This window comes from Arachis hypogaea, chromosome 12 (assembly GCF_003086295.3).
Source record: "Arachis hypogaea cultivar Tifrunner chromosome 12, arahy.Tifrunner.gnm2.J5K5, whole genome shotgun sequence".
Classification (NCBI taxonomy): Eukaryota; Viridiplantae; Streptophyta; class Magnoliopsida; order Fabales; family Fabaceae; genus Arachis; species Arachis hypogaea.
In genome coordinates, this window is record NC_092047.1 from 18,421,117 (window position 1) to 18,448,235 (window position 27,119).

The 27,119-nt window shown below is 34.5% G+C and overlaps 5 protein-coding genes across 6 annotated transcripts; 4 read left to right on the top strand and 1 right to left on the bottom strand.

The window, feature by feature from the left end:
- The first annotated feature begins 593 nt into the window (after positions 1-593).
- On the top strand, positions 594-3,539 carry LOC112727049 (inorganic phosphate transporter 1-4-like). Its single transcript, XM_025776648.3, has 2 exons — positions 594-684; positions 1,678-3,539. Exon 2 carries the CDS (start codon positions 1,730-1,732, stop codon positions 3,305-3,307), a length of 1,578 nt encoding a protein of 525 aa, XP_025632433.1. The 5' UTR covers positions 594-684; positions 1,678-1,729; the 3' UTR covers positions 3,308-3,539.
- Positions 3,540-9,754: 6,215 nt separating this feature from the next.
- LOC112729794 (uncharacterized) lies at positions 9,755-13,478 on the top strand. The gene is made up of 4 exons (XM_025779943.1): positions 9,755-10,367; positions 10,448-10,518; positions 12,402-12,614; positions 12,771-13,478. The coding sequence occupies exons 1-4, from the start codon at positions 9,755-9,757 to the stop codon at positions 13,476-13,478; spliced, it is 1,605 nt and encodes a 534-aa protein (XP_025635728.1).
- A 183-nt stretch (positions 13,479-13,661) lies between these two features.
- LOC114924897 (uncharacterized) lies at positions 13,662-14,078 on the top strand. The gene has a single exon (XM_029291044.1). The coding sequence runs from the start codon at positions 13,662-13,664 to the stop codon at positions 14,076-14,078; it is 417 nt and encodes a 138-aa protein (XP_029146877.1).
- A 4,363-nt stretch (positions 14,079-18,441) lies between these two features.
- LOC112727050 (uncharacterized) lies at positions 18,442-21,991 on the top strand. 2 transcript variants are annotated; one of them, XM_025776649.3, is made up of 7 exons: positions 18,442-18,698; positions 18,823-18,917; positions 19,990-20,090; positions 20,560-20,629; positions 21,351-21,378; positions 21,465-21,525; positions 21,705-21,991. In XM_025776649.3, the coding sequence occupies exons 1-7, from the start codon at positions 18,686-18,688 to the stop codon at positions 21,808-21,810; spliced, it is 474 nt and encodes a 157-aa protein (XP_025632434.1). In that variant the 5' UTR covers positions 18,442-18,685; the 3' UTR covers positions 21,811-21,991. The 2 variants fall into 2 exon arrangements, with proteins under 2 accessions (XP_025632434.1, XP_025632435.1); XM_025776650.3 differs by having other exon boundaries at positions 18,508-18,698; positions 18,786-18,917.
- Positions 21,992-24,049: 2,058 nt separating this feature from the next.
- LOC140176651 (protein MAIN-LIKE 1-like) lies at positions 24,050-24,538 on the bottom strand. The gene has a single exon (XM_072208185.1). It carries the CDS (start codon positions 24,536-24,538, stop codon positions 24,050-24,052), a length of 489 nt encoding a protein of 162 aa, XP_072064286.1.
- Between the last annotated feature and the right edge of the window lie 2,581 nt (positions 24,539-27,119).

The following is a 27,119-nucleotide window of genomic DNA, read 5'->3' on the forward strand; positions in this document are numbered from 1 at the left end:
CAATTATCCATTGCGTTATGCTAGTCGAGATGTTGAATATTTTGAAGGAATTCAATTTAGTTCGTTTTTTTTTTTCCTAATTTGGGAGCGGATTTGTTACAGAAATGTCAGTTGCGGACAACGTTACTTTCAAGAGACAAAATGACATATTTGTCCCTCCAGTTTTATTTTTAATTTAAAAATTAATTATTAAATTAATTATTTATATAAAATATATATTAAAATATAAAATATATTCTAAAAATAATTTAAATAATATATATTTATACATAAATATATGATGATTTATAATATTTTTATTATTATATTTGATTCAATTTTAATTAAATATATGGTTGAAAATTTGAATTTTTAGATTATTTACAAAAGTTTGTTAAAATCACACAAATGGCCCAACTGCAAATGTTAGAATCTCAAGTCAATATAAATTATAACCACCTTGACTCAAAAGGAACCGTTTGATTGAATAGAAACCAATCCAAAGAATCAAAATAAAAGGAGAACGATTGTAGCTGTGTAATGAATCATTGAATTCTATTTTTTGCTTCATTTTCGTTACCTATTAATAATTGTCCACTCTCTTCACCACATTTGCGCTAAGCCAATTCTTTTTTCCATCACTCTCTTTTCTTTCTTCTCCTCTCTCTCTCTCAAAACTCATTAAAGCTTCTCACATTCTTGCTGGTAAGTTTCTTTCATAATTTCTAATTTTGTTCTTTTCTTCCATTCTTTCACTCTTCTTGTGTAACTTTACTATGTATACATACATTAGGTGACTACAGGTTTCTTTTTTTCCACTAATCATCATTAAGAGAAAGAAAATCGTGGTACATTATATTGTTTTTCCTAATTAATTCTCATTTTCTGTACTGGATTGATCATCATAATTTTTATTTGTTATTATGTCATGCATTCAAGTGTGTATGTGCGCGTCAGAAATATCACAGCTATGTATTTTGTATGGTTCTTTAAATACTATAAATACTTTTAAAATATGCATTAAATATGCTTAGAATTGGACAAATATTTCTTCAGAAAGTATGTATATAACTTTCCCTTAGAAAGATCTGAATTGACATACGATGAAAACTTGATTAGATTAGCCAAATAAAATTATCTCATTGCTTTGTTTGTCCTTTTGTTTAGAAGGTTAATTGTTTTTGTGTATGAAAATTGAAAATATTTTATATTCACGTTACCTTATTTACATGTGTTTTCAATTAGTAGCAGCAGCATGCTATAGTGATTATTATTAGAGGCTCACTCTGATGCATGTTGCAGAAAAGATAAATATTGTGTTTTTTAGATTTTTTTTTATGCTTATTTTGTATACTATTTATATTTTCAATTTGTATGCGAATAATAATAATAATGATAATAATAAATATTATTATCATTATTATTATTATTATTATTATTATTATTATTATTATTATTATTATTATTATAATAGTTGAAATGATTATATAAAATTGACAATATTTAAAAATTGTTAAAATATAAAAAAATGTGTGATTTTTAAATATTGTCAAAATTATATAGTTACACTAGAACTATCATAATGATAGTCACTGTAGACTCTACGGTAGAAGTACACAGTACAACACAATAGTTTTTAAGTCTTTTTTATAAGACTAATACTTGTATTAACTATTGACATTCTTTCCTTTTTAACAGTTGTAGGTGTATTTTTATCTAGGATTAAATAAAGCTTCAGAGATAATTATACATGGCGAAGGATCAACTTCAAGTGTTGAATGCACTTGATGTGGCCAAAACACAATGGTATCATTTTACAGCAATCATTGTTGCAGGAATGGGATTTTTTACAGATGCCTATGATTTGTTTTGTATTTCCCTCGTAACCAAGCTACTCGGCCGCATATACTATCACGTTGACGGCGCACCAAAGCCGGGAAATTTGCCGCCCAATGTCTCCGCCGCAGTTAACGGCGTAGCCTTTATCGGAACACTCTCTGGCCAGCTCTTCTTTGGCTGGTTAGGTGACAAGCTCGGCAGAAAGAAAGTCTACGGCATGACTCTGATGCTTATGGTGGTTTGCTCTGTCGCCTCCGGCCTCTCGTTCGGCCGGGAACCGAAGTCGGTTCTGACGACGCTCTGCTTTTTCCGGTTCTGGCTCGGATTCGGTATCGGAGGAGATTATCCGCTTTCTGCCACCATTATGTCGGAGTACGCAAATAAGAAAACTCGCGGCGCATTTATCGCCGCCGTCTTCGCGATGCAGGGATTTGGTATCTTGGCCGGAGGCATATTTGCAATCGTTATCTCATCGATATTCAAGGCGAAATTCGATTCTCCGCCATATAAGGTTGATCCGGTAGGCTCAACTGTTCCAGAAGCAGATTTTGCGTGGAGAGTAATTCTTATGGTGGGGGCTCTTCCTGCTGCACTGACATACTATTGGAGGACGAAGATGCCGGAAACCGCGCGTTACACGGCGTTGGTTGCGAAGAACATGGAACAGGCTACAAAAGATATGTCTAAAGTTATGCAAGTAGAACTCCAAGCAGAGGAATTAAAGAAAGAGGAGGATAAAACTAAGGATTTTGGCTTGTTCTCTAAGCAATTCGCGGCGCGTCATGGTTTACATTTGCTTGGAACAGCGAGTACATGGTTCTTGCTTGATGTTGCATTTTACAGTCAGAATCTCTTCCAGAAAGATATCTTCAGCGCAGTCGGTTGGATTCCTCCTGCGGAAACCATGAACGCGTTGGAAGAAGTTTACAAGATCGCCAGAGCTCAAACGCTTATAGCTGTCTGCAGTACAGTTCCTGGATACTGGTTTACAGTCGCATTCATTGATAGGATCGGAAGATTCACCATCCAATTGATTGGTTTCTTCTTCATGACAGTGTTCATGTTTGCCCTCGCAATTCCTTATGAGCACTGGACTCAGAAAGAGAATCGCATTGGATTCGTCGTGTTGTATTCATTAACATTCTTCTTCGCAAACTTTGGACCTAACTCAACCACTTTCGTCGTCCCTGCGGAGATCTTCCCTGCAAGATTCCGCTCTACATGTCATGGGATTTCGTCGGCTTCAGGCAAGCTTGGTGCTATGATTGGTGCTTTTGGATTTCTATATTTGGCGCAGAGTCCGGACAAGACCAAGACAGATGCAGGTTATCCTCCCGGCATTGGTGTCAAGAATTCTTTGTTGGTATTAGGAGTGGTTAATATTTTAGGGTTCTTGTTTACATTCTTGGTGCCTGAGCCAAAGGGAAAATCTTTAGAAGAAATATCAGGTGAGCATGAACAAGAAGATGAGCTTGGAAATAAGGTATAGTCGTGTTGTTTGGCACAATTAGGACGAATAATAAAGCCGTGCCTTCAATTTGGTATTCGAATCACCCGGCCCAAAAGTAGGTTCTTTTCTATATGAGTTGCTCTTTTTATTTGATTTTGTGTTGTCATTTTGTATAGATAACAGGTGCTATTTGTTCTGTGATTTGGAAACGTATGTAATTGTCTATTTCATTCTTTAATTTGATGACTATATATATATGTTTCTTTACTTTTAATAACCATCTCCCTTCTTCATCACCTACGTTCCCCTTATATGTATTACTTCTTTGTTGGCCAATGTACTTTTTTGGTCTAATGTGCATTCTTTGTTGAGAAGTAATCATGGTAGTTTTTGGTTTTATCTTTTATGTTTAATTTTTATATATATTATTGACTGTCTACCAAAAAAATGTATCTTTACATTGTTACATATATTTTCATTTTATCCTGTAATTTGGCACATACTTTGTGCTCTACATCTTTACAAGATTTTCTAGAGTATACCAACTTAAAGTTGATATATTGTGAAGAATAAATACTTGTAAATATTGATGATCTACTTCATCTACTTCTAGTCTTCTACTATTATATAATGGAATGGAATATGGAATGGAATATAGAAAGGAACTGGTGGATAATTTTTTCTTTTAAAATGTCTTTTAAGTTTTAGTATAACTTACTCTCTAAATTTAAACCAAATTTCTTATTATTATCTACATCTAATTTATAAAAAAAATAGATTAATAGACACAATAATACTTATCAATATACTAATATTGATTAATTTCAGAGTTATTATGAAAATATATATTATTCAATAAACAAAAGATAGCTTATAAAGTAATTATTTTCATCAAAGATAGATATTTTATTCATTGAAATAATTAATGAATATAAGTGATCTTAAAAAGATAATCCGTCTGACTAATAATTTAGACTTCCCACGTAGTTTTTTATAAGTTAAAAACAACATAGAATTAGAGTTCAAATAGAGAAGAATTCAAGACGTGGATGTAGTTATTGTAAGTATTTTATTAGTTTTCAATTCCTTTACTTTAAAGATCTTCCAATTCTTTGTCTTTCAAATTTGTCATAGAATCGTTGCCACCATAGATATTTGCTTTTATACTTTATTTCAGCTTAAACTTTTGGTTCGTCTCTGTCCACCATTTTCATAGCTCGCCGGATTTTGGTATCCTCAAAGTTGAGATTATTCAGCTAAGTTCTAGATTTTTTTTGGTGTGTGAGTAATTTGTGCCAGAACATTTTAGTTTTGGGTAGACATTTTAACTTTTAGATTACCTTTTGAATTTGCTTTTGTTGGCATTATTCTGTGGCGTCTTAGGAGGAGGACGGAAGAACTGAAAAGTAATTGAGTAGCCTGAAACATAATTTTCTTTTTCTATTAAAAAAATGATGTAATCAATATTATGATTTTAAAAAGCAAATCAAATCGGTTAGTTCAACTGGATTAAAAGGGATACCATCTAAGAAGTGGTAAATTCGGTAAAAAAGAATAGTAAACTCACATTATTCATGTAGCCTATTTTTTGTCTAATAGACGTCACGTTCTTCAATATTCACGTTCTGATTAGTGAATAATTACTCCACCTGCAACACATAATATTAATATGGGAAATGCTAGTTGTACAATACTAATCAGCCTTTAATCAGCCTTTAATCAGATTTAAATAATATTTAATTATTTTTGTAGTGTAACATGTTCCTATTTTGTAGATACATATCTATAATTAGATTTTAATTTAAATTTAAATTTTAAAATCCACCCACTTCATTGGTGGTTACGGTAACTTTGTTTTACTTTCGTAACTTTACGTAACAGATACAGTTTTTTAAATTCCTTATTCTACGAGACATTCACACGCATTAGTGAATCCCAAACCAAAAAGGATGCTGCCAGCTGAATTCTCCATCTCGTTTTCATTGGTGAAGACCATCACCACCTTCCAGCTGAAGTACTCTCTCATTTTGTATTGGTGAAAGATATCATTATTTTCTACACATGTGTTTATGTAATTTGTTAAGAAATATCATGTTCAACATTTTTAATTATATTTTAATTTAAACATAAAAACACTCTGCTGATTTAATTAGAACAAGGTTGATCTTATTTAATTTTATTAATAAAGTTGTTGCATAAGTATTTTCTACGTTAGTTTGAGCAAAGAAGCAAAAAAAAATTTGGAGTTTAAGAGAGAAGATGTAGTTGATATAGTCATAAAAATTCTGTTGTTATTTATCAATTATAACACATGATAGTATGATATTTTATTCAAAATATTTTTAAAACACATCCAAAATCAGGCTAACTTTAAATATTTAAATTTAAACGTTAATAATACAATTAATCTTTTGATTTTTTATTCGATCAAATGAATATAATACTTATTACTTAAATTATCAGTTAAATTTTTTTCGATACTTATTAGTTTTCAAAATTATTATAATCAACAATTAATTTAAAATTGTGTTGTTATTTTTCGATTATAACACATCTGATAGTATGATATTTTATACAAAATATTTTTAAAACACATCTAAAATCAGTCAACTTTAATAATACAATATAAATGTTAATAATACAATTATGAATGGTCGAATATAATTATATACATAAACTAAAATATTTTCAATTGTAGTTTCTTTTTCAATTGTAACACATTTAAAATATTAAGTTATACAAAAATATTTTTAAAACACATCCAAAATCATAAATCTAAAAATTAAATTTAAACATTAAAAAATAATTGTAACACATCTAAAATTATGAAGTTATACAGAAAATATTTTTAAAACACATCCAAAATCATAAATCTAAAATTTAAATTTAAACATTAAAAAGACAGCGTTGTTGTAAATGAGCGCCGAAAAGGAGGAAGGCAGCGTTGAGGATGAGCGCGGAAGAGGAAGGTAGCATGGATGAACGACAGCGGAGGATGACTTCTCTATGTGCACCTCTGAATTTTTCATATGCGCCTCTGGATTTTCGACATGGCACAAACGTGATTTCTCTGCTTCTTTGAGTGTTTTGTACGAGTTTAATTAATAATTTGATAGTTTAAGGTTTATTTTATAATTTTAAAATCAAAATTTTGAATTTTGAATAATTTAATTTTTAGATATGTATTTAAATTATAATATATTAATAATTAAATATATTAAATCTGAAACAGAAATTTAAAATTTAAATTTTAAATTTCAGTTTTTTTAGATTGTATTTTGAATATATATTTAATTTTAAAAAGACAATAAATCTATTCATAATTTTTAGTTGTTTGTTTTAATTTTTTTTTAATTATTGTAATAAAAAGGCTGAATGTTGTACTATTTTTAAAGGATACCTAGTTGAACCGTATTAATATTGCCAGTAAAATGTAAATAAAATACGAATCTAATTCGATTAACTTATTAATACTGTTATTTCATTACAACCGGTATTTCAGTTGGTGTAAACTGCTATTTTAGAATGGGCGTAAACTACAGCATTCGTTTTCACGCCTAAACAAACAACAAATTAATTAGTGGATCATCCATTTCGTTGTAATTGTATTCTGATATACGGTACAATAACTTATAAAGATGCATGAGAGTTGCTGACTCCTAATTGTAAGTATAAATTTGCTCAAAATTTTAGAGCAATAGTAGATACTTTGCGTAGGTATATGTCGTTGACTTATCCGCAAAGAGAGTGGTACCCAATAGATCAAAGATGTGACATCTAACGTATCAGTGAACAGACTTCCAAGTGTCTAAAGGTTGTGTGTCTTTAATATGACGAACTTAAGACAACTTTATGTAACTTTGGAGGGACTAATCAAAAGTTTGCTGCTGAAAATCGCTAAGTTGTGCTTGACCAAGAAGTTATGATTGTTATCAGTCCAATCGGTTATGAGCACTCCATCAATCGACAGGACATATATATGTGCTATGTCTTCGAGTGTCACCGTAACCTTACCGACCAGTAATGCGAAAGTGTGAGTCTTCTACCTCCATCTTTCTTCAAGAGCAGCTAGCAACGCACCATTTCCTCTAATTTCTCCAATTCTTGATATGTGGTAGAATCTCATTGTTTATGAGGTCTGATCAACCGCCGAATGTCACATCTCCGGTGGATCAAGTTTAAGGGGCAAAATATTCTTATTAGCCTAGTTCAACTAAAATGCAAAAAATAAATAATATTAAAATTGAAATAAAAAATAATTAAATAAAATTAAAAAATTAAACTTTTATATTTATATTATTTATTAATTTTAATAAATACCAATTACAACAAAAATAATAATATTGTAACAGAGAATTAAATAAAAAATAATTACCGAAAATTCTTATTTTTTATTAACATTTACAAAAATATTAATTTAATAATTATAAAATAAAATAAATAATAAATATTAAAACAAAAAAATAACTAAATAAAATTCGAAAAAATTTAATTTTTTATATTTATATTATTTATTAGTTATAATAAACACCAACTAAAACAAAAATAATAATATTGTAACAGAAAATAAAATAACAAATAATAATCGAAAATTTGAATTTTTATTTATTTATAAAATATTAATTTTAATAATTACAAAATAAAATAAATTAATAATATAAAAATAAAAAATAAAAAATAATTATATAAAATTTGAATAAAATTTAATTTTCTATATTTATATCATTTATTAATTTAAAAAAAATACTAATTGCAACAAAATAATAATATTGTAAGAGAATATCAAATAAAATATAACTACAGAAAATTCAAAATTTTTATTAATATTTATAAAAAATATTAGTTAGTTTTAATAATTTCAAATTAAAATAAAATAAAATAAAATATAATTGTAATAAATTAAAAAACATGTTTTATATTTATATTATTTATTATTTTTAGCAAATTAGAATAAAATAATAATATTATAACACATAATAAAATAAAAATAATTACAGAAAATTTGAAAATTTTTTTATACATTTATATTATTTATTAATTTTAATCATTAAAATTTAAAATAACATAATAATACTATAACAGAAAATAAAAAAAATTACTACACAGAATTTCAAATTTTTTTGTATGTATATTATTTATTAATTTCAATATTTAAAAGAAATATAAAATATTATATTACAGCAGAAAATAAAAAAGAATTACAACATATCCGATAAATATATTTATTAATAATTAATTAAATAATAACAGAAAATAAAAAATTAATAACAAAAAGTTGAAAAAATAATAATACTATCATCACAGAAAATCTACAAAAAATAAATCAAATGATTAACTATACTAATATTGTTAATAATAATATTAACTAAACTAATTATATTTAGTATATTAATCAAATAATAAGCTCTAAATTAGCGAAAATAATAAAAATTTACATAATTATGTTATCTAAATAGTTGATAATATGTTCTGTCATCGACATATAATTATGTATTATTTTTATTAAATACCCGTTTAAAATTTTTTATATATAAATTTCACATCTATACATTAAAATACTCTCTAAAACTCAGTAAACCAAAATACTCTCTCAACTCTCTTTACAATGTGTTGAACGAGTGAGGAGGAGAACCAGGTGGGAGGCTTTTATACTTTGTTTGGATGAGATGAATTTAGAGAGAAAGAAAACGAAGGAAAAAAATGGATAAAAAAAGTGATTTTTCTTCGATGGGACAACACGAATTTTTTTATAAAACTGGTGCGACACGTCGCATTTGTGTTGGAAAAGCTACTTTCACCGCATACATCACGCTACTTGCATGTTAACAGGGACTTGTCAAGTATTTCTCTTCTTTGCAAAGTCTAGTTTGAGTTACCCTATTGGTACAGAAAATGTTGCAGCTTCACATTATGACAAAATCTACCATGATAGAATATAATTGTACAACATATAGTTATTGTCCATTAAAAAAAAGTAAATGCTATATTGCCTATCATTAATTTAGATATGGAAAATATTGTGGTGTATTGGCTGAAAATGAAGATACTGTGTGTATTAAAAACAGATGGACGTGTCAGATGAAGGCACAACACGCAGGGGCGTGGTGCCTGAATCACGTGGGGGGCGTGGAGGCTAGGTAGCATGGTGTGGTTGAGCCAACTAGGCAGCACGCAGGGGGCGTGCTGACATGGCAGAAGTTGGTTGGCTACGAGGGGCAGCACGTGGGGGGCGTGATGAGTCAGCACGCTGGGGGCGTGCTGACATGGCGAAGGCTGATTGGTCCAAGTATGCAACACGTGGGGGGATTGTTGAGTCAGCACGCAGGGGCGTTCTGACACGTGTCAAAGCGTGATTGACTGAGGCAGGCAGCACGTGGGGGGCGTGTTAAGTACACCCCTCTATATAAGGCAGAGCTCGATAGTGTTTTGCATACTGAGTAAGATTTGAGTGTGTTGTGAGGATTCTTTGAGGCTGTTGTTATTGTAATGGAGGGCACCGCAAATTTGGTGGTGTATCGTAATGGTGAGATAATACGTAATACTCATGAGGGAGTGAGATTTGTGTCCCAGAATCTATTTTCGTTTGTGGTTCCATGCACGATGACGTTAATGGAGCTGCAGAACGGCCTCTGTCAAAACATGGAGAATGGTACGTTAATGAGAGTGAGCAGAATTCTGTACCGGAATCCGATTGTAGTTTTTGGTGGTCTAATACGATTTGATACCATGCCGATCACGGATAAAGCGAGTATGCAGAATATGTTTCAAATTCACCGACAGACACATATGCGACACCCACAGATTGAGTTGTACGTTGAGTTTGAAGCTGTAGAGGCAGTAGCGGTCCAAAATGATATAGATGTAAATGATGATAGAGCTGCAGTGTACGAAGGAATGAATAATGACAGCGAAGAGGACTTCGAAGCCACTTATGAAGCCGGCGACGAAGATGAGGATGGTGATGTGGGAGTTGAGGCAACAGCAGAGAATGTAGTGGTTCATCCCTCGAGCAGTCAACCGATGGGCGTTCCACCTTTTATGCGTGAGTTGGATCTCGACGCCATGCATACCCCCGAGTTTCTGGAATATGCAAACATAGGTACGCGTTGACTAAATAAGAAGTTTTTGTTAGTTTATACTTTGGATTGATCAATAAACGATGATTTCGGATTTCTGTAGGAATTGCTGATCTTGAGGACGGAGAGTTCCGGATTGGAATGGAATACAGTTCTAGAAAGTCGGTTGTCGCAGTAATTAGAAGTTTCACTATATCTAAAGTGATGGTTTTCAGTGGCTAAGAGAAGGGGGTTGAATCTTAGCCCCTTTTTCACTTAATAACACTTGATGGTCTTTAAAACAACTTCTGGAGACCTTTTGATTTTTGTCTCGTTCCCAGCCACGAGACTTTTTCTTTTTGTCTCGTCACTCGGCACGAGATATTTTTCAGTTTTATCTCCTAGGCAGCAGAAACAAAAATGGAGTAGAAGAGAGAGAAAATTACACCAAGATATATCCTGGTTCAGCTGCAAAGTGCAAGGCAGCCTACATCCAGTTTCCATCACAACAATGATGGAATTTCACTATAATCATTCTTGATTACAAACACCAATTCTCCCTAGGAACTACCCTTCCTATCTAGGACAAGTCCAGAATCTAAACCCCAATTCTGAACTTGACTTAGTTACTGCCAAGCTTTCAACTGCTAAGTGCTAACCCAACTTGCAAGGGGATTCCCACAGAATCATGAAACACAACACAGATGTACAAAGGACTTCTAAGGACATCTATGGCTTTTTCTTTTAATTTTGCACTCTCTGCCTTTTTTCGCTCTATGGCTTTTTCATACAAACCTCACTGTTTGCCTTTTTCCATGAGACTCAAGACAGACAAAATTAAATAGAAAAATTACAAAATGAAGAACATTGAAGGAGAAGAACTTCTGTTAGCTTAGGTAGCTATGAGAACTCTGTGCCTTGCACTCTCACTCCTTGCTTCAAGCCCTGGCTGTTCACCCTTATATATAGGGAGAAGCCTCCACGGTTGAAACCAAACAAACCAAGCTAATCTTCTTCTTCATGCAAACCGGTTCGGCCAGAGAGAGAGAAGAGGAAATTGAATGTAAAACCTAACATGCAATTACCTCTGGTCCTTCCTTGGTCACCAATCTTCATCAATCCGAGCCTTCCATCTTGCCTTGCACCCTAAGATGGACTCCTACCCCTTGATGCTTCATGATGATGACAGCTTCATCTGCTCCAACTTCTGCCTCTTCCATCACGTAGCCACTGTAGCTACCTCCTATGGTGGTTGAGCAAAATCAGAGTCAAGCCATCCCTCCAAGGATCTTCTTCTACTGACCGAAATCTTCTTCATCCATTTTTGGGTATAAAGAAGCCAAGATCTCTTCACCAAATCTTACCAGAAGTGATGAGAATCTCAGCCACAACATACTTTTTGTTTTCTTTTTCTTGCCATCATTGTGATGGTCTTGTTACTTACTTCTCCTTCTTTTCGGTGGCTAGGCTTAGCTTCCATGGTTTCTGTGATATGACCAAAAGAAGAAGAAAGATTAGAGAGAGAAGAAAGAGAAAGAAAAGCAAAGCTATGAGTGTTAGATAAATTAATTAGGTGCAACTCTCCATGCTTTGTGTAGTAGCGTGTAAGCTACACTTAATTGCAATCAAATCACATTTTCTCTTTCATGTTTCCAAGGTAATAAACTTAAGCAAAGAAAATTTGAAATCCACCATATGATGGAAATGAAATCCGTTAGAAGCATAAGGCAAAAATATTTGCTTCCTCTCTCAATTGGTTTCAGACCAAGCAAGCAAAATACTTTGGGCTTGTATCAATAATAATTTAAATTGGCCCAAAAAAATAAAACATTTCAGCCAACATTCATATGACAAATTTGTATAAGGCTGAAGTTTGATATTATTGGGCTTAGGATCTTTTCTTTTCGACCTATTAACAAACCTGCATAGCAAAATTATTTAATTAACAAATTTGGAATCAAATTAATAATTTTGCAATTAATCATATTAATAATGTTTGATCATCACTAATTTAAATTAGAGTTTTCCAAACTCATCATAGAGGAGTTGACTATGATGTGTATGAGTCTGAGCCACAGACGTTCTATGCAAAATACAAGATGTACGGGCGTGGATGTGACTGGCTTATCCGAGCCAGCTTGATATGGAAAAAAGGTTGTTGGGAGATACGCAGATACAACGGTAGGCACACGTGCACAATCGGAACGATTTCACAAGATCATTCCAAGTTGGACTCGGATACAGTTGCTGAGGATATAAGGCCATTGGTCGAGACGGACCCGTCCATCAAGGTGAAATCTATAATTGCGGAAGTCCAGTCAAGGTTCAACTATACCATTAGTTATTGAAAGGCTTGGTTGACAAAGCAGAAGTTCGTAGCCAAAGTTTTTGGTGGTTGGGAGGATTCTTACCAAGCCTTGGCATGGTGGCTCTCGGTCATGGTGTAGAAGATTCCTGGTTCAGTTGTCCAAATAGAAACACGACCACTGTACAACGGGAATGAGGAGGCACAAGGTGTAAAAATACTTCATCGTATATTTTGGAGTTTCAATCCATGCATCAGGGCATTCAGGCATTGCAAGCCCCTGATTCAGGTTGACGGCACACACCTATACGGAAAATACAAAGGTACACTTCTAGTCGCTGTTGCACAAGATGGGAACCAGAACATTGTGCCTATCGCCTTTGCATTGGTGGAAGGGGAGACAGCTAATGCGTGGCACTTCTTTCTCAGGAATCTGCGAACGTATGTTGTTAGAAAAGATGGTGTGGGTATGATCTCAGATCGGCATGAGTCAATACGGGCAGCAGTTAATCGTTCCGATGGTGACTGGCAACCTCCAAGAGCATGGTGGATGTTTTGTATAAGACACATCGGCAGTAACTTCTTAAGGGCATTCAAAGTCCCTCACTTGCAGAAGATTGTTGTCAACATAGGGTATTCAAGAACGGTGGAGGAGTACAATATCAACTATAAGAGGTTGGAAGAGCGAGGCGAGGCATATGCCAGGTGGTGCGATGCCATCGGACTCAGACATTGGGTATTGGCATTCGACGAGGGACATCGATGGGGTCATATGACAACGAACCTTGTCGAGTGCATTAACTCAGTGTTGAAGGGTGTCCGTAATCTACCTGTGTTGGCGCTGGTCTGAGCAATATATTATAGGTTAAATGAACTCTTTACGCGGAAGAGTGCCGAGACTCACGAATGCAAGCGTGCTGGATTTACGTACTCCGTATTTGCGCAACAGCGGATAGAAGCAAGTATGCAACAGGCTGGGAATATAGTTGTGCACCGCTTTGATAGATGAAATGAGATGTTTGAGGTGCGCAAAATGACTACTGGAAAGGTGTTAGTTGTTGATCTTGCGCGACGGACGTGTGACTGTGGGCACTTTCAGGTTGAACGAATACCATGTCGCCATGTTATTGCTTGCTATGCTAACCAGCGTCTCGATTGGCAGTTTTATGTGCATGATGTGTACAAGATGATGGAAGTTCGTAAGGTATATAAATTTGAGTTCACACCATTAGGAGATCCCGAGACATGGCCTGCTTATGAGGGACCCACATTGGTCGCTAATCCCGCCCTGAGGCGAACGTCTAAAGGCAGGCCCAAACTGACCCGATACTTGAATGAAATGGACTCACGTGACATGCATGGTCCTCGGATATGCCGTCTCTGTGGTGCTCAGGGTCATAGTCGGAGTAGGTGTCCGCAGCGTGCTGGACCGAGTGGTGCTGCTTCGTAGTTTAATATGGTCATGTTTGTACTTTTTAATTTGCATTTTATCAGTTGATACTTTTGAAATCAGACGTGTTTGTATTTTTCAAATGAAGTCTATCCATTGATATTTTAATGTCTGCTTAATATTGTCATTAACTGATTTCCTTAAGTTAATATACAAAAAAAGAACTACGGGTTACATAAGTTAACAAACCAAATATTAAACACGAATTACATTAACTTAATTCTGAAAATAAAATCTAGATAACCTAAACCGAAGCTCACTTCTTTCCAGCTAAGTAGTTCAGTCCCTTACCCATAATACCCCGACCGAACCGCAATGGAGTATACCTATCAGGTGGATTTCGCTCCATCCGTAGGTCATATGGGTGACCTCGAACTAAGTCATCCACCCCCGGAGCTCCCGAACCACCTGCCTCTGTAGGAGCGGCCGACCCACCTGCATCTGTCGGAGCGGCCGACCTGCCTGCCTCTGCTGAAGCGGATGGACCGGGGTTGAACGTGTTAACAACTGTGTATGCCCGCTGACGCTGGATAAAACCACTATCACATGACGCACTCCCTGACGTGTGGTCGGAAGTACAACCCCGCAAACCATGGGCCATATCTACTGATGCCCTATGTGGATCAGCTGACACCGACAGTGAAGGGATACCACTAAAATCTGACCAGCCACCCAAATCAGCGTTGGTCCAATGCTGTAGTTGCTGATCTCCGTGTCCGCTGCTGGAGAAGTCAAACCAATCATGACCGGAAGGAATAGTAAGTATGGGATCATGATGCTGGCCAGACTGACCCTGGTCACTGTGCTGAGAATGGTGACTGCTCTGAGCGTGGTGGCTGTGCTGAGAGTGCTGAGAATGGTGGCTGCCCTGAGTGTGATGGCTACCATGACTGTAGGCCGGTGGCTGTGGTATATAATAAGGAATCGGCTCAAACACTGTATGCTGTGGGGCAGGTGGCTGTGGGGCAGGAGGCTGTGGATGATGAGGAATGTACCCCGTCAATCTCAACAGATGTCCGTAGGAGCATACGTACCAATCCCAGGACTCCACCGTCGGTAAAAAATCCCAGTCGGAAGGGGTGCTGATCTCGCAATCGACTGTGTCGCCTGTTGGCCCACTCCGCTATCCATGGCCCATGCAAAACTGTCCAGTCATGAAGCTGCACTCCGCGTAGAACGATGCAATGCTGATCAAGTGGAATATCCCTTGCTGCCCGCGGAGGAGGTTGTGCATATCCAAACTGACGCATCACTCGATCCACAGGGTGCCACTCGACACACTCGAATGACAACAACGGAGCAACGATGTCACACACCTCAAGATAGGGATGCAACTCGTCCGGAACGATCAATCCGTGGTACGGCCGCCACTTAAACTGCCACAGTATTATTGGTATATTAGAACCCTAACAATAATGGTTGGAAAAATGAAACAGAAAAATCATAACTATTTACCTCCTGCATGTAGTCTATATCATGCCTGAATGTCTCTATGGTCTTGGATAACCACGCTGTGGTCCGTTTCGAATGACTCCACCTGATACATTATTAATTGAAAAAATTTAAATAACTCACCATAAGTCAAACATGCATCATGAATATAACACATGACTAAAATAAGACTTATTACCTCCTGGCAACTGATATCTCGGCCGGTAAAAGGGTTTGTCTCGGTACGGGAGCAAGACACAGCATTCGCTCCCATGCCCAAACAAACAACAGATTCAGAGGGCCATCCATCTCCTTTGTATCATATCGTGATGCACGGCATAGTGCTCTGTAAATATGCGCAAGACATGCTGACCCCCAACTATAAGTATGGATCTGCTCGAAATCGCAAAGCAATAGTAGATATTTCGCATGGGCATATGTGGTTGACTTGCCCGTGAATAGGGTCGACCCTAACAAACAGAAGATCTGACATCTGACGTATCTCCTGATGGACTCCTTAGTGTCCAACGGCTCTGCGTCTCTGATACGTCGAACCCAACCCAGCTTTATATAGGACTTCGCATTATGACTGACTGATGGCTCACGACCGAATATCGCTATGCCCTGACTTTGAACGAAGTCGCTACTACTATCTGTCCATCCATTGACAGGCTCTCCATCAATAGGTAGGCCGAATATATGAGCGACATTCTCTAATGTCACTGTAACCTCACCGATCGGCAATACAAAGGTGTGGGTTTCAGGCCTCCACCTTTCAACCAGAGCAACTAACATGGGGTGAAATCCTCTTATAACTCCAATTCTAGAGACGTGGTAGAATCCCGTGGCGCGTAAGTAGTTCTCCACCATCGGATTCCACGTATGTGGCGGATCCAGTTTACGCACCAACAAATTCCTGTTAGACTACATCAACAAAGATATATGTTATATTAATTAAATAATAATCCTTATAAATATTTTAATAAACATTCACATATTTATTTTAAATATTTATTTATTATAATATTCTTTATTTTAAATATTTTAAACATTCTTTATTTATTATAATATTTATTTATTAATATACGCAACATATTTATGTTAAAAAAGTCAAAATATTTTTTTTATTCTTGAATATATTCATAACAACAAAAATTAAAAAAAAATATTAAAAAAATTACATATTATTATTATTAACGTTTATTTCATAAAAACTATTATTATATTGTTAAAATATTTATAAAATACACAAAATAATATTCTCATTACAAAATATATATACATTAAAAAATATAAATACATAAAAAATAAATTTTAAATACAGAAAAAAAATAAAATTTGCCAACTTACATAAATAGGATGATCCAAATAGTTGATAATATGTTTTTCGGGCGTCATATAATTACGTACCATTTTTTTTAAATCCCTAAAACTAAAAATTTTTTCACCGTATAAACTTTTAATTCACTACTACTAACTACTACTCACTACTACTCACTACACTCTTCTCACCCTAAACCTATACACCCAGACAGCCCACACTTCTTTCCTTCTCTCTAATTTCTTTGCTTCAGCAACTATTTCCCTTACAATATGCAACGAAACATGCATATAGAAGAAGGAGAGAGCTCGCTAGTTACCGGAGGAGGGGGCTGTCCCCTGCATGCAGGCAGCTTGCAGCACGCCCCCACGTGGTGCAGTAGTAGCATTGGAACTCCGCGGGAATCTCTGCTGCGCTTCACGGGTCTCCAGGCTCTACGCCCCCTGCGTGGTGAGTCAGCACTCCCCGGCGTGGTGGAGGAGGGTCGCCACGTCGCAGGAAGTATGCCCCCAGCGTGTTGAGAGAGTGCCGCCACGTAGCCACCGACTGAGGCACCACGTCCCCGGCGTGTTGACCGTTGGTTCCATACTCCAGCAATATCCCTCCTTGGCCAATATCCAGCCAATATACCATCCCTGCATCCATAAGAAAAATAATTTCTGTCATTTTGTACCTAAATTATTAAAAAAAAAAAAATATTTAATAAATTTTATATAGTTTATTTTTTATTTTAAACATTTTATTTTTTACTTTAGAAGGAAAGTTAAGCAATTTAGGTACCATAACAAAAACACCATAGAACTCATCAAAAAAAATTCTATATTATAGATTGATTATTTTTCTTTAATTTTTTATTTTTGACTCGTACTATTCTAGTTTATTAAAACTAAAATTAAACTAGTTTTAGGATAAAAAAAGAAATATTTTTTACTTTTAATAAAATAAAATATTTCTTTGTTTGATAATTATTTATTTATTTTATTATATATATTTTATATTTTTAATTATAAATTTAGTTTTGATATATTGTATAAAATATTTTACATTATTAGTATATTAAAATTAAACTATTTAACTATTCTGTTATGTATATAAGTGTCATTCTTTCATAATGTAAAAATTTAAAATTCAGATAGTGCTAGAGTGAAGAATGTTCTTTTTATAAGAAAAAAATAAAAAAAAAACCATATACAATATACATATTTTTTATAAATTTAAGTGATAATTTTTATTTTTTAATTTAATTCTAAGTTTAATTATTTTGTTGGTCTATTAAATTTTTAATTTGGTTTTTATATATATTTTTTTTAATTGAGTATACTATTTTTAATTTTATAATTATGTTCTTTTTAGTGTAAAAAATATTAAAATTAATAAAATAATTTTTCGTAAATTAAAAATATTCATAATTAAAAATCTAACTAAATCTTTGACTTGCATGTATTTTTTAAAAAAATATTCTATTAATTTTAATATTTTTTATATAAAAATAACTTAATTACAAAATTAAAAATATTATAAAAATTTAATTAAAAAATATAAAAAATTAATTAAAAATTTAATAAAATTACAAGAACCAATACAATAATTAAACCTTAATTCTATAGAGACAGAAAAAACCTTAATTCTATTAAAAAAAATTCCCTAAAAATTCATCTATGACTTGGCAGTTGGCACGGCATGATTGATTCTTCCTTTAGTTGTTGACTACTAAACTAGAATTCAAATAAAAACCTATTGAAAATCCCGCACATAGCAACAAAAAATGCTAAATTTGGGGATTTAGGGTTTTTTTTTTTCCTATCTTCATCGTTTTTTTCCAACCAAGCTTGCAATAATTTAAGTTCGCGCCAAAATGGAACCGGAAGGTAAGCTTTTCTTCTTCCTTTCACCCTTCAATTGAATTGAATTGATGTTTTTGTTTTTAAATCAATAATTCAACACTGTGTTGACAGTGTTGTATGTGATTCTGTACCCTTCATCACGTTTTAGGGCAAAAGGGTACCGTAAACCCTTCAGCAATGCTAGCTTCCTTGCTTAGTAGGAGAGCCAAGCTTCACGAAGATTTGCGCAGCATTGAAAAGCAGGTAAATTTTCCAACTTGGTGTCTGTGTTCGTTGCTGTGCTTTGCTTAGTAATTGGTGGATATTATTCTTGTCTCTATTCACTTTCACAGTGTTCCTTTATAGAGTCTTCATTTTATGCTAATTTTTGAGATAGGATTGCAAATTGGGTAAAATGTACTATAACCTAAGTAAACCCTAGTCTCAACTCTCACCCTGACAAGAAACATAGATTACAGAGTTGTTCTTTGTGATTCAAAATTGATAAATTTGTCTCACAATTTGAAAAAGGTGACATATCAATTCTTTTGGACAAAATTCTTAATTGCACAAGAGGATATAATATGTTTGTTCCATTTAGTGATGAAAAAACTAACTTGTCGGATGAGGATACAGTAAGACAGTGAAGGACCAATGTGTGTGGTGAAGGACAAATTCGTGTCTTTCGATCTTAATTGACTACTTTTTCCCCTGTGTTTTTGGTAAGACTTAAGAGACTGAATTTAGGTTTTAAACCTAAATTGGGCACTTAACTTGCATACATCTTGATTAAGTTTGCAGATTTTGGGAGAAAGGGGCAAAGTCTTTGTGGCAATGTGCTCTATATACCATATTTATGGAGTATTTGATTAGAACACAATATGTGCACCTCTATTGATAGGTTCTTAGGAAAACTTGTTGTTTGGGATAGAATTAGGTGTCCATCATCTATTTGGTGTAAAGCATATGGACTCTTCAGAGGACTTTCCCTCCCCAGATATCTTAAGAAATTGGAAATCTACAATCCACTGATTTTATAGTTTTCTTTGTATTTTTTTAAGTTAAGAGGATCCCTTTTCCTCCACTTCTTTATATTTACTCCTCTTATCTTAATAAATTCTTTCTTTTGTAAAAAAAAAATAATCGTTTGACTTGAAAAACAATTTCATGTTCAAGTTAATGTTAATGTTAATTTAATGCAATAGGATTCAGTTGTATGTTTCTTGTTGAGTTGGGGTTGGGTATTCAATGGTGTACTTTGGGTGCAATATCTTTCATTATGATATACTCATACAAGACAAGGGGAATAGGGGATAACGTTTTTCTCTCAACACAGGTTTATGATATGGAGACAAGTTATTTACAGGATCCTGGGCAATGTGGCAATGTACTAAAAGGATTTGAAGGGTTCCTGTCTTCATCAAAGAACACTGCACTGTATGGAGCTTCTTATCTCTGGCTCTCCTTTTCTTTTATGATTTGGACTTTTGAAATAATCCTGACTCTCGTACTCTCTCTTGACTTGTTATGATCAAGGGACCTCTTCCCTTGATTCTCTTAGTTTTAGAAGTTTATTTTGTGATTTTGGTAATCTTCAGGAGAATATGATAGATGATAGCATGCTGATGATCTTCTGTACATATTTGAAAGCTGTATTTTGTAGGCATATATTAAAATATTCAGTGATTTTGATTCTTGGGAAAGGCTATTGTGTGGAATTTGTAACTTGCATTCACTGCAAACATGCCACACAATGGACTTGCATTGATAGCGATCATTTTATATATATATATATATAGAAACTCGAATGTGTTTGCATGTTCTAGGTGGAATATAAAGCTAAAGATAGCTTGACTAATGTTTCAATCTTTATATGACATTGGTGAATATAATTTCTTCATGGCAGCTTGAAGCGGTCAAGAAAGTTTCAGCCTGAAGATAGACTCTTTTCATTATCTTCAGTGACCTCGCCTGCGGTATTTTCTGATATTCTGGGATAATCTTCAATCCAGGAACTTTAAAAAAAAAAAAAGAAAAAAAAGGCTGCCCACTTGTGAGAACTATGTCATAAGACTGAGATAGGAAGAAATGAAGATAAACCTATGCTCTAAATTGTTTTTTTTTTTTCAGCGTCTACATCCTTTTAATGTTATCGTATATTTTGTGACAATTTAACCAAAGAATGTCTGATCTGATGTTATTATTAATCATTTCAATCAACTTGAAACAGAATATTTTTAATGGCAAATTTTATGTTAATGTTAAACATCATTGATGCTTAGAATTTTTTCCTTGACCCTTATTTGAATGTTCAAAGCATAAAGCATACTTTTTGTCCCTAATGTTTGCTAAATTTTTCAAAACTACCCCTAATATTTAATTTTGATTCAATTGAAACTTATTTCCAACATTAGGGACAATATTGAATCAAATTAAACATTAGGGATACTTGTGAAGAATTTCACAAATGTCGGGTATAAAAAACATACTTCACCCATGTTCAAATGTATGGTTTTTGGTCAATTGTGTCCAGCTTAGTTGTTGGAGTATAGGTTAGTACTTCACCGTCCTCATGACCCGTCTTTGGTTAGTACAACCCTGTTTTTCTCAGTGAAGTTATTTAAACATCCATATCGTTTTGCAAGTTGGTCATTTCTAACATGTAACATGCATTTAATTTCATCTGATTTACTATAGGCTGAAGATCTAGCAACTGGTAGAGATGGTGAGTTCATATAACCAAGCATTTCGTTAACATTACTGCCGTCAATTTTATTGTCTGCTAATTCATTGTATATCCACTTATATCAGATGGGAGACTGGATTTCGGTCCTGGTCGTTCAAAAGGTGGTGGAATTTATGCAAATGGCCAGTAAGTACTGAACGAATGCGTGTTTTGATTTGATTTGATCTTGTTGAATTTAGTGTCTTTTCTAAATTAAGAATAAATAAATAAGTGTATAGAAATATCTTATATCTTGGAAAATATGTACAAAAAGTCAAAACCTTGGTGGATTTTGGGCTAAGATATCTGCATGTGTGCACCCTTAGGGGTAAACCAAAGAAGGGAAGAGGTGGTCCAAGGGATGCAAAGAGATTAAGGCCTTCAACTGAACAAGATTTTGATTATGAAGATGATCCTGATTTGACATTATGATTGAAAATGTTGGTGCTAGTTTCTGTTCACTGTTTTGATCCTAATGTCTCATTACATTTTGTGTACATATTGTACTCTTGTTGTACATGTTTAGCTCCCCCAAAGTTATGGAATTTATTATAATAAAGCCCTTGTACTCATGTTGTACATGTATTTTTACCATGTATCTGGTTCAAGTAAATGTCTCCGTGCACATGTTAGTTTTCTTCCCTTTTTTTTTTTTTTTTTTTTTTTTTTTTTTTTTTTGTCTTTTGGCAATTTTTTATTTTTGGTTAAGGCAAATATTTGGTACACAGGCAAAATTAGCACAAGAACTTAGTGTTTCAAGAATAGTTGAATGGGTTAATGTGCTTTTCCATGTAATTAATTATATGTGAAGGTTTCGTTTTGTTCTATTTTTATTGATTTATTGACAAAGCTCTTAAATGAAGCTAATTTCCTTCCATGGTTTGAGAACAGGAAGGAATATTAGACCGGTCTGGTTCAGACAAAAAATTAGTTGTGAGCAAATCGATTAAAAATCGATAAAATTGGTAAAAATCTAATAAATCATTAAACCAATCGATTCGTTTTGTTTTTAGGGATTAATTAATTTAAAATAATAAAATAAAAAATTATTTATATATATATATTATATTTGATTCAATCTCCTGAATTTCAGTTAAACTTTCGATATTCAAAAGTTTATTGATAAATTCGATTTTCCATATGCTTGCTTACTTCGGTGTTTTTTTACTTCTTCTGGACAGGTCTTCAACTTCAACTCTGAATTCTGATGTTTGGCTTTTTTTTTTGGTCAATATGTTTGGCAATTGTTTATGATATATGATATATCTTTATATATAGGCCTAATTCAGTAGTAGTGGATAATGGTAAATTGAAACCATTAGATTTGATATATTACGAAATCTTCTGTATGTATAATTCAAAATGAGTTAATTCGATTTAGTATATTTCTAACATATATAAATACGAGTTGAATGTGAATTTTTTACTATAGTGGAACTCACAATAGCTAGTAATGAGAGTTTTTTAGTTCTGGTACACTATAGAGGGTTGATTAAGAAAAAAACGCAATCGAGAATTAAATTTACTGATAAGGACCCGCTAAGTGTTTTCCTTAAGCCTTTGACGAGTTTCACCGAGTTTCAGAATACTATACTCCAGAAACTAGGGCTGCATGGCGTGAAATGTGTGGAGAAATTATTCTACAGAATTTCGATTTTCGTGTTGCGCGATGATGTGAAGTACGATTCATTCGTCATAGGTAGTAACGAAGATTTGCAAGTTCTGTTCCATTGTCGTCGTCAGTTTCTCGAGGTGAGGACCCCTAAGCTGTTGGCGAAGCTTGTGGATGTGGTGTGCAGTTCTGGAGGTTCGAACTGGAATCCTCAATCCTCAGCAATACCAGCCTAATCTAGTTCCATGCCTGTTGGTGCCTCGTTAGCTGTGCCGATGATTGTACCTAGGGCAGTTTTAGTTGCATCTCCGTCCTTTGCAGCTAATCTAAACTATTGTGATGACGGAGGAATATGTGACATTGGACCCTTGGGTGAGGTTGCGATTGCGATGTCCAGTACTCCTATTATGGTCCCAATTTTTGGAGAGGGTAGAGTACCGGATGGCGTTGAGGATGCATTGCATGATGATGTACCAACTCTGTAACGTATCAGGAAATCACCGATCTCCACCTCTTCCATCCTTTGACATCAAGAAATCTATGTCCAGTGCGGCACAGGGTCGATGCTGTACTCCACCAAGCTGCGGCAGCACCCGATCCACCTGATGGCACTCTATGACAGCAAAATAGATCAATGCTGTCACAGCCCTCTACAACGCCATATGTCGTGGCTCCAATATCTCGGGGTGCACCACCTGAACGACATTAGGCAAGCTATATGGCATCCACACGAACTGTGAATAGAAGTACTTATCGTTAGTCATCATAAATAGTAAATAGTGCAAACAGAACATCTGCGATGAACAAATTGAAACCATAAATACTCACATCCCCAGGCTGGAGTAAATATATCCTCCAATGTGCGACTTGAGGCCCTTTGTCGCTCAATGTCGGCTAATAACCTGACCATTTGAAAACCAAAACATTTTATCAACAAGGAAGTAAACCGATAACTTATTAAAAAAATGTTGCATAACCCAAAAGCAAGTACCTCGACGTCAATGGCCAATGAAAGATATCAAATCCATCCGGTCGGAAACCAGGGAACCTCCAGAAGATCTACAACTGTAGGAGCTGCAATGGACTAGCTAACTTGACGACATTCCTGTTGGCCACACGACACATGCACCGGTATAACCATGATAGAGCAGCAGACCCCCAACTATACCGACCCATGTCCTCTAGCCTGGCGACGTAGGGTAGCCAACGAATGTGAAGACGTGTACCAGACTTATCACCGAATAGTTGCATCAATAAGAGCATCATGATATACGCTCGGGCATACCTCCTAACCGTCTCATCATCTGCACCCTGCGGAATCTCACTAAATGTCTCCTGCATCCAAGTGCACTTCACCATGAACTTGTCAATGCAGTTCGCAGAAGGTAAAACACCCAATAACTCCTCGAACCATGCCCACGCTGGGTGGCCACCTTTGATATGTCGCTCAAATTCCATGAGGCATCCGCTGACATACTGACCGTCGATCGAGAGTCCTAATTGATACGCTACATCCTGCAGCGTGATCGTGCACTTTTTGAACGGCATGTAAAAAGTATGCGTCTCCGGACGCTATCTCTCCACGAATGTGCTCACTAATGGCTCATCCAATCTAAACCAAGTCTCGTTCAGCCTTGTAAGATGGTATAAACCGGTCATCTGTAAGTACGACACGATCCTGTCATCCAATGGCATACTGTGTTGCCTTCTCATGCTGGTAATACATCGATAGAGCTAGACAACAAGAGAAAATTGTTTACCACAACCATAACAAAATAGTGTTCGATTAATAAAATTCTTAAAACGCTAAACATTGCACGTCCTAATTTATAAAAAATCGTTTACAATAGCCATGAAAAAATTATTTATAGGAGCCAATCCAAAACACTAAATAATACACGACCTAATTCCAATAAAAAAAACTTAACCCAAACATATAATTTCACATATTTAAAAAAAATAGAAAATGCTAAAACAAAATGGGCTTACGTATGCAATACTCAATCAGATGATTATAACAATAGACAATACTCAATAATAATCTTGAAAAAAATTTATCTTTAATGTTTAAAACATATCGCAATACTCAATCAGCATCATGCCTACAACAGTTGGGTTATATTGAACCCTAATCTTAAACTAAATCTTGTTTAGTCATTCCAGTACTAAATCGAATAATAATCTAAAATAATAAATATAATTAAATAATTATATAAAATATTTTACACTATCCGTATATTAAAATTAAACTCACGCTTAATATCATCACATAGAAATAATAGACAACATGCATGACTTACATAACTATGGAGAACTCCTGTGCAAAAATTTTGGGGTTGTATATCCTTTAATGTAAATTTAAATATATTTTGTATTTTGATATATTCTCATAAAAATTTTCAAGTTCCTGAAATGGAAAAACTACCATTTGTATCCATAAATTTTATGAACGCTAACAAAAGTATCCATAGAAGACGGAAGGTGACTTTGTACCCATAAAAGGCTGGGTTCGTCTGTCGATAATACCTAGACATTATTAACTCGTTTGCTCCGTTAACTTCAAGGTCAACATGGCACATTAAGTACTTACCTGACTATGAGACAGCAATCTAACATGAGGCCTGCTACACATACAAGCAAAAAGGCCTTACAAGTTATCCAAGCTACCAGCCCACAATCCTTCCAGACGCACAGTGAACAGCATTGAATGGGGCGTCATTTACACGCGCTCCACTCAAACGGTTACGCTTTGCGTAAATCGCCCCTTAATGGCAGACTCTTCCACTTCTTCCACTTCTCAAAGCCATTCAGAGAAAAAGCAAACGTTCCATTTTCGAGCATCATTCGATACTGAAGATATACAACTCGTTGCTAAGATTCAAAAATTCCATCAACACAACATAGAACTCTCGATCAAGAATCTCCAGAGAAAACAAAGCTATAATACTCAAGGTACATTACATTACCATTCCTGTATATTTTTCACATTTCAAAATTGAAGAACTAGGTTTTACTGTTCTTCTACGTTGTTGTACGTTTTACTATTCTTCTTGCTCTACGTCTCATTTTACAGTTTATCATGTTCTACTTGTTCTAGGTTTTAATGTTATTCTTGGTTCTATGTTACACTGTTCTTCTTAGTTCTTCTAGGTGTTACTGTTCTTGTTGTTCTAGTTCTTCTGGTAACTGATTTTTGGGGGTATATTCCATAGTTTGGTGGGTGTATATGAGGTAATTTGTTGGGTGTATATGGCACAAATTGTTGGGTGTATATTTCTGAACTGATATACTGTAGTCAGCAGTTGCAACTATTCTTATATTTGCTTGTCCATGGGTGTATATTGCTTGACCTTGTAATGTTGCTTGACCTTGTATATTGATGCAAGTTTGAGTGATATCTGACTGATATATGGGTGTATCTGAATCATATCTATGGGTGTATCTTACTGATATCTATGGGTGTATATGACTCATATATATAGGTGTATCTTACTGATATCTATGTGTGTATTTTTCATTTCAGAAAAAATGGCAGCGAGAAACCAAGCTGGAAAAAATGTAAGAACAAATATATGTCTTAGATGAAATCAGTTTTATATAATAGAAACATATCTGACTATAATTTTATTTTTGTTTACAGCAAACCAAAGACCTTAAGTGTGCAACACATTTGTTAAGTGATAAATTCAGAAACATGAGTGAGGAGAAGAAAACGATTGTGAGGGATTTGGGATTCGGTGGCTTGATGCACATCCCACCACTAAGGGTGCATCACAAAGTGTTAAGGGAGCTGGCTAACAACTTCAAATTAGGGGAGAACAGACTGGAAACCGGATACGGTTCTTTTAAAATAACACACAAAAAAAAAAAAATAGGTGATGCGCTTGGCATCAACGCAACAGGTAACTCGCTAAAAATTATAGGTGTATATTAACTGACGCTTGGGTGTATATTAGTTGATGCTTGGGTGTATTTGAACTGATATTCATACTTTGTTGTTTTCCTTTTTGTAGGAGATCTATTTGCTCAGAAAGTCAATTATAAGGAACTTTCTGAGGATGACAAAGAAATTTTTAGAAGATTCTAGGGTAAGACCCTCAAAAGTCTTACAGATGAGATGATGGATATT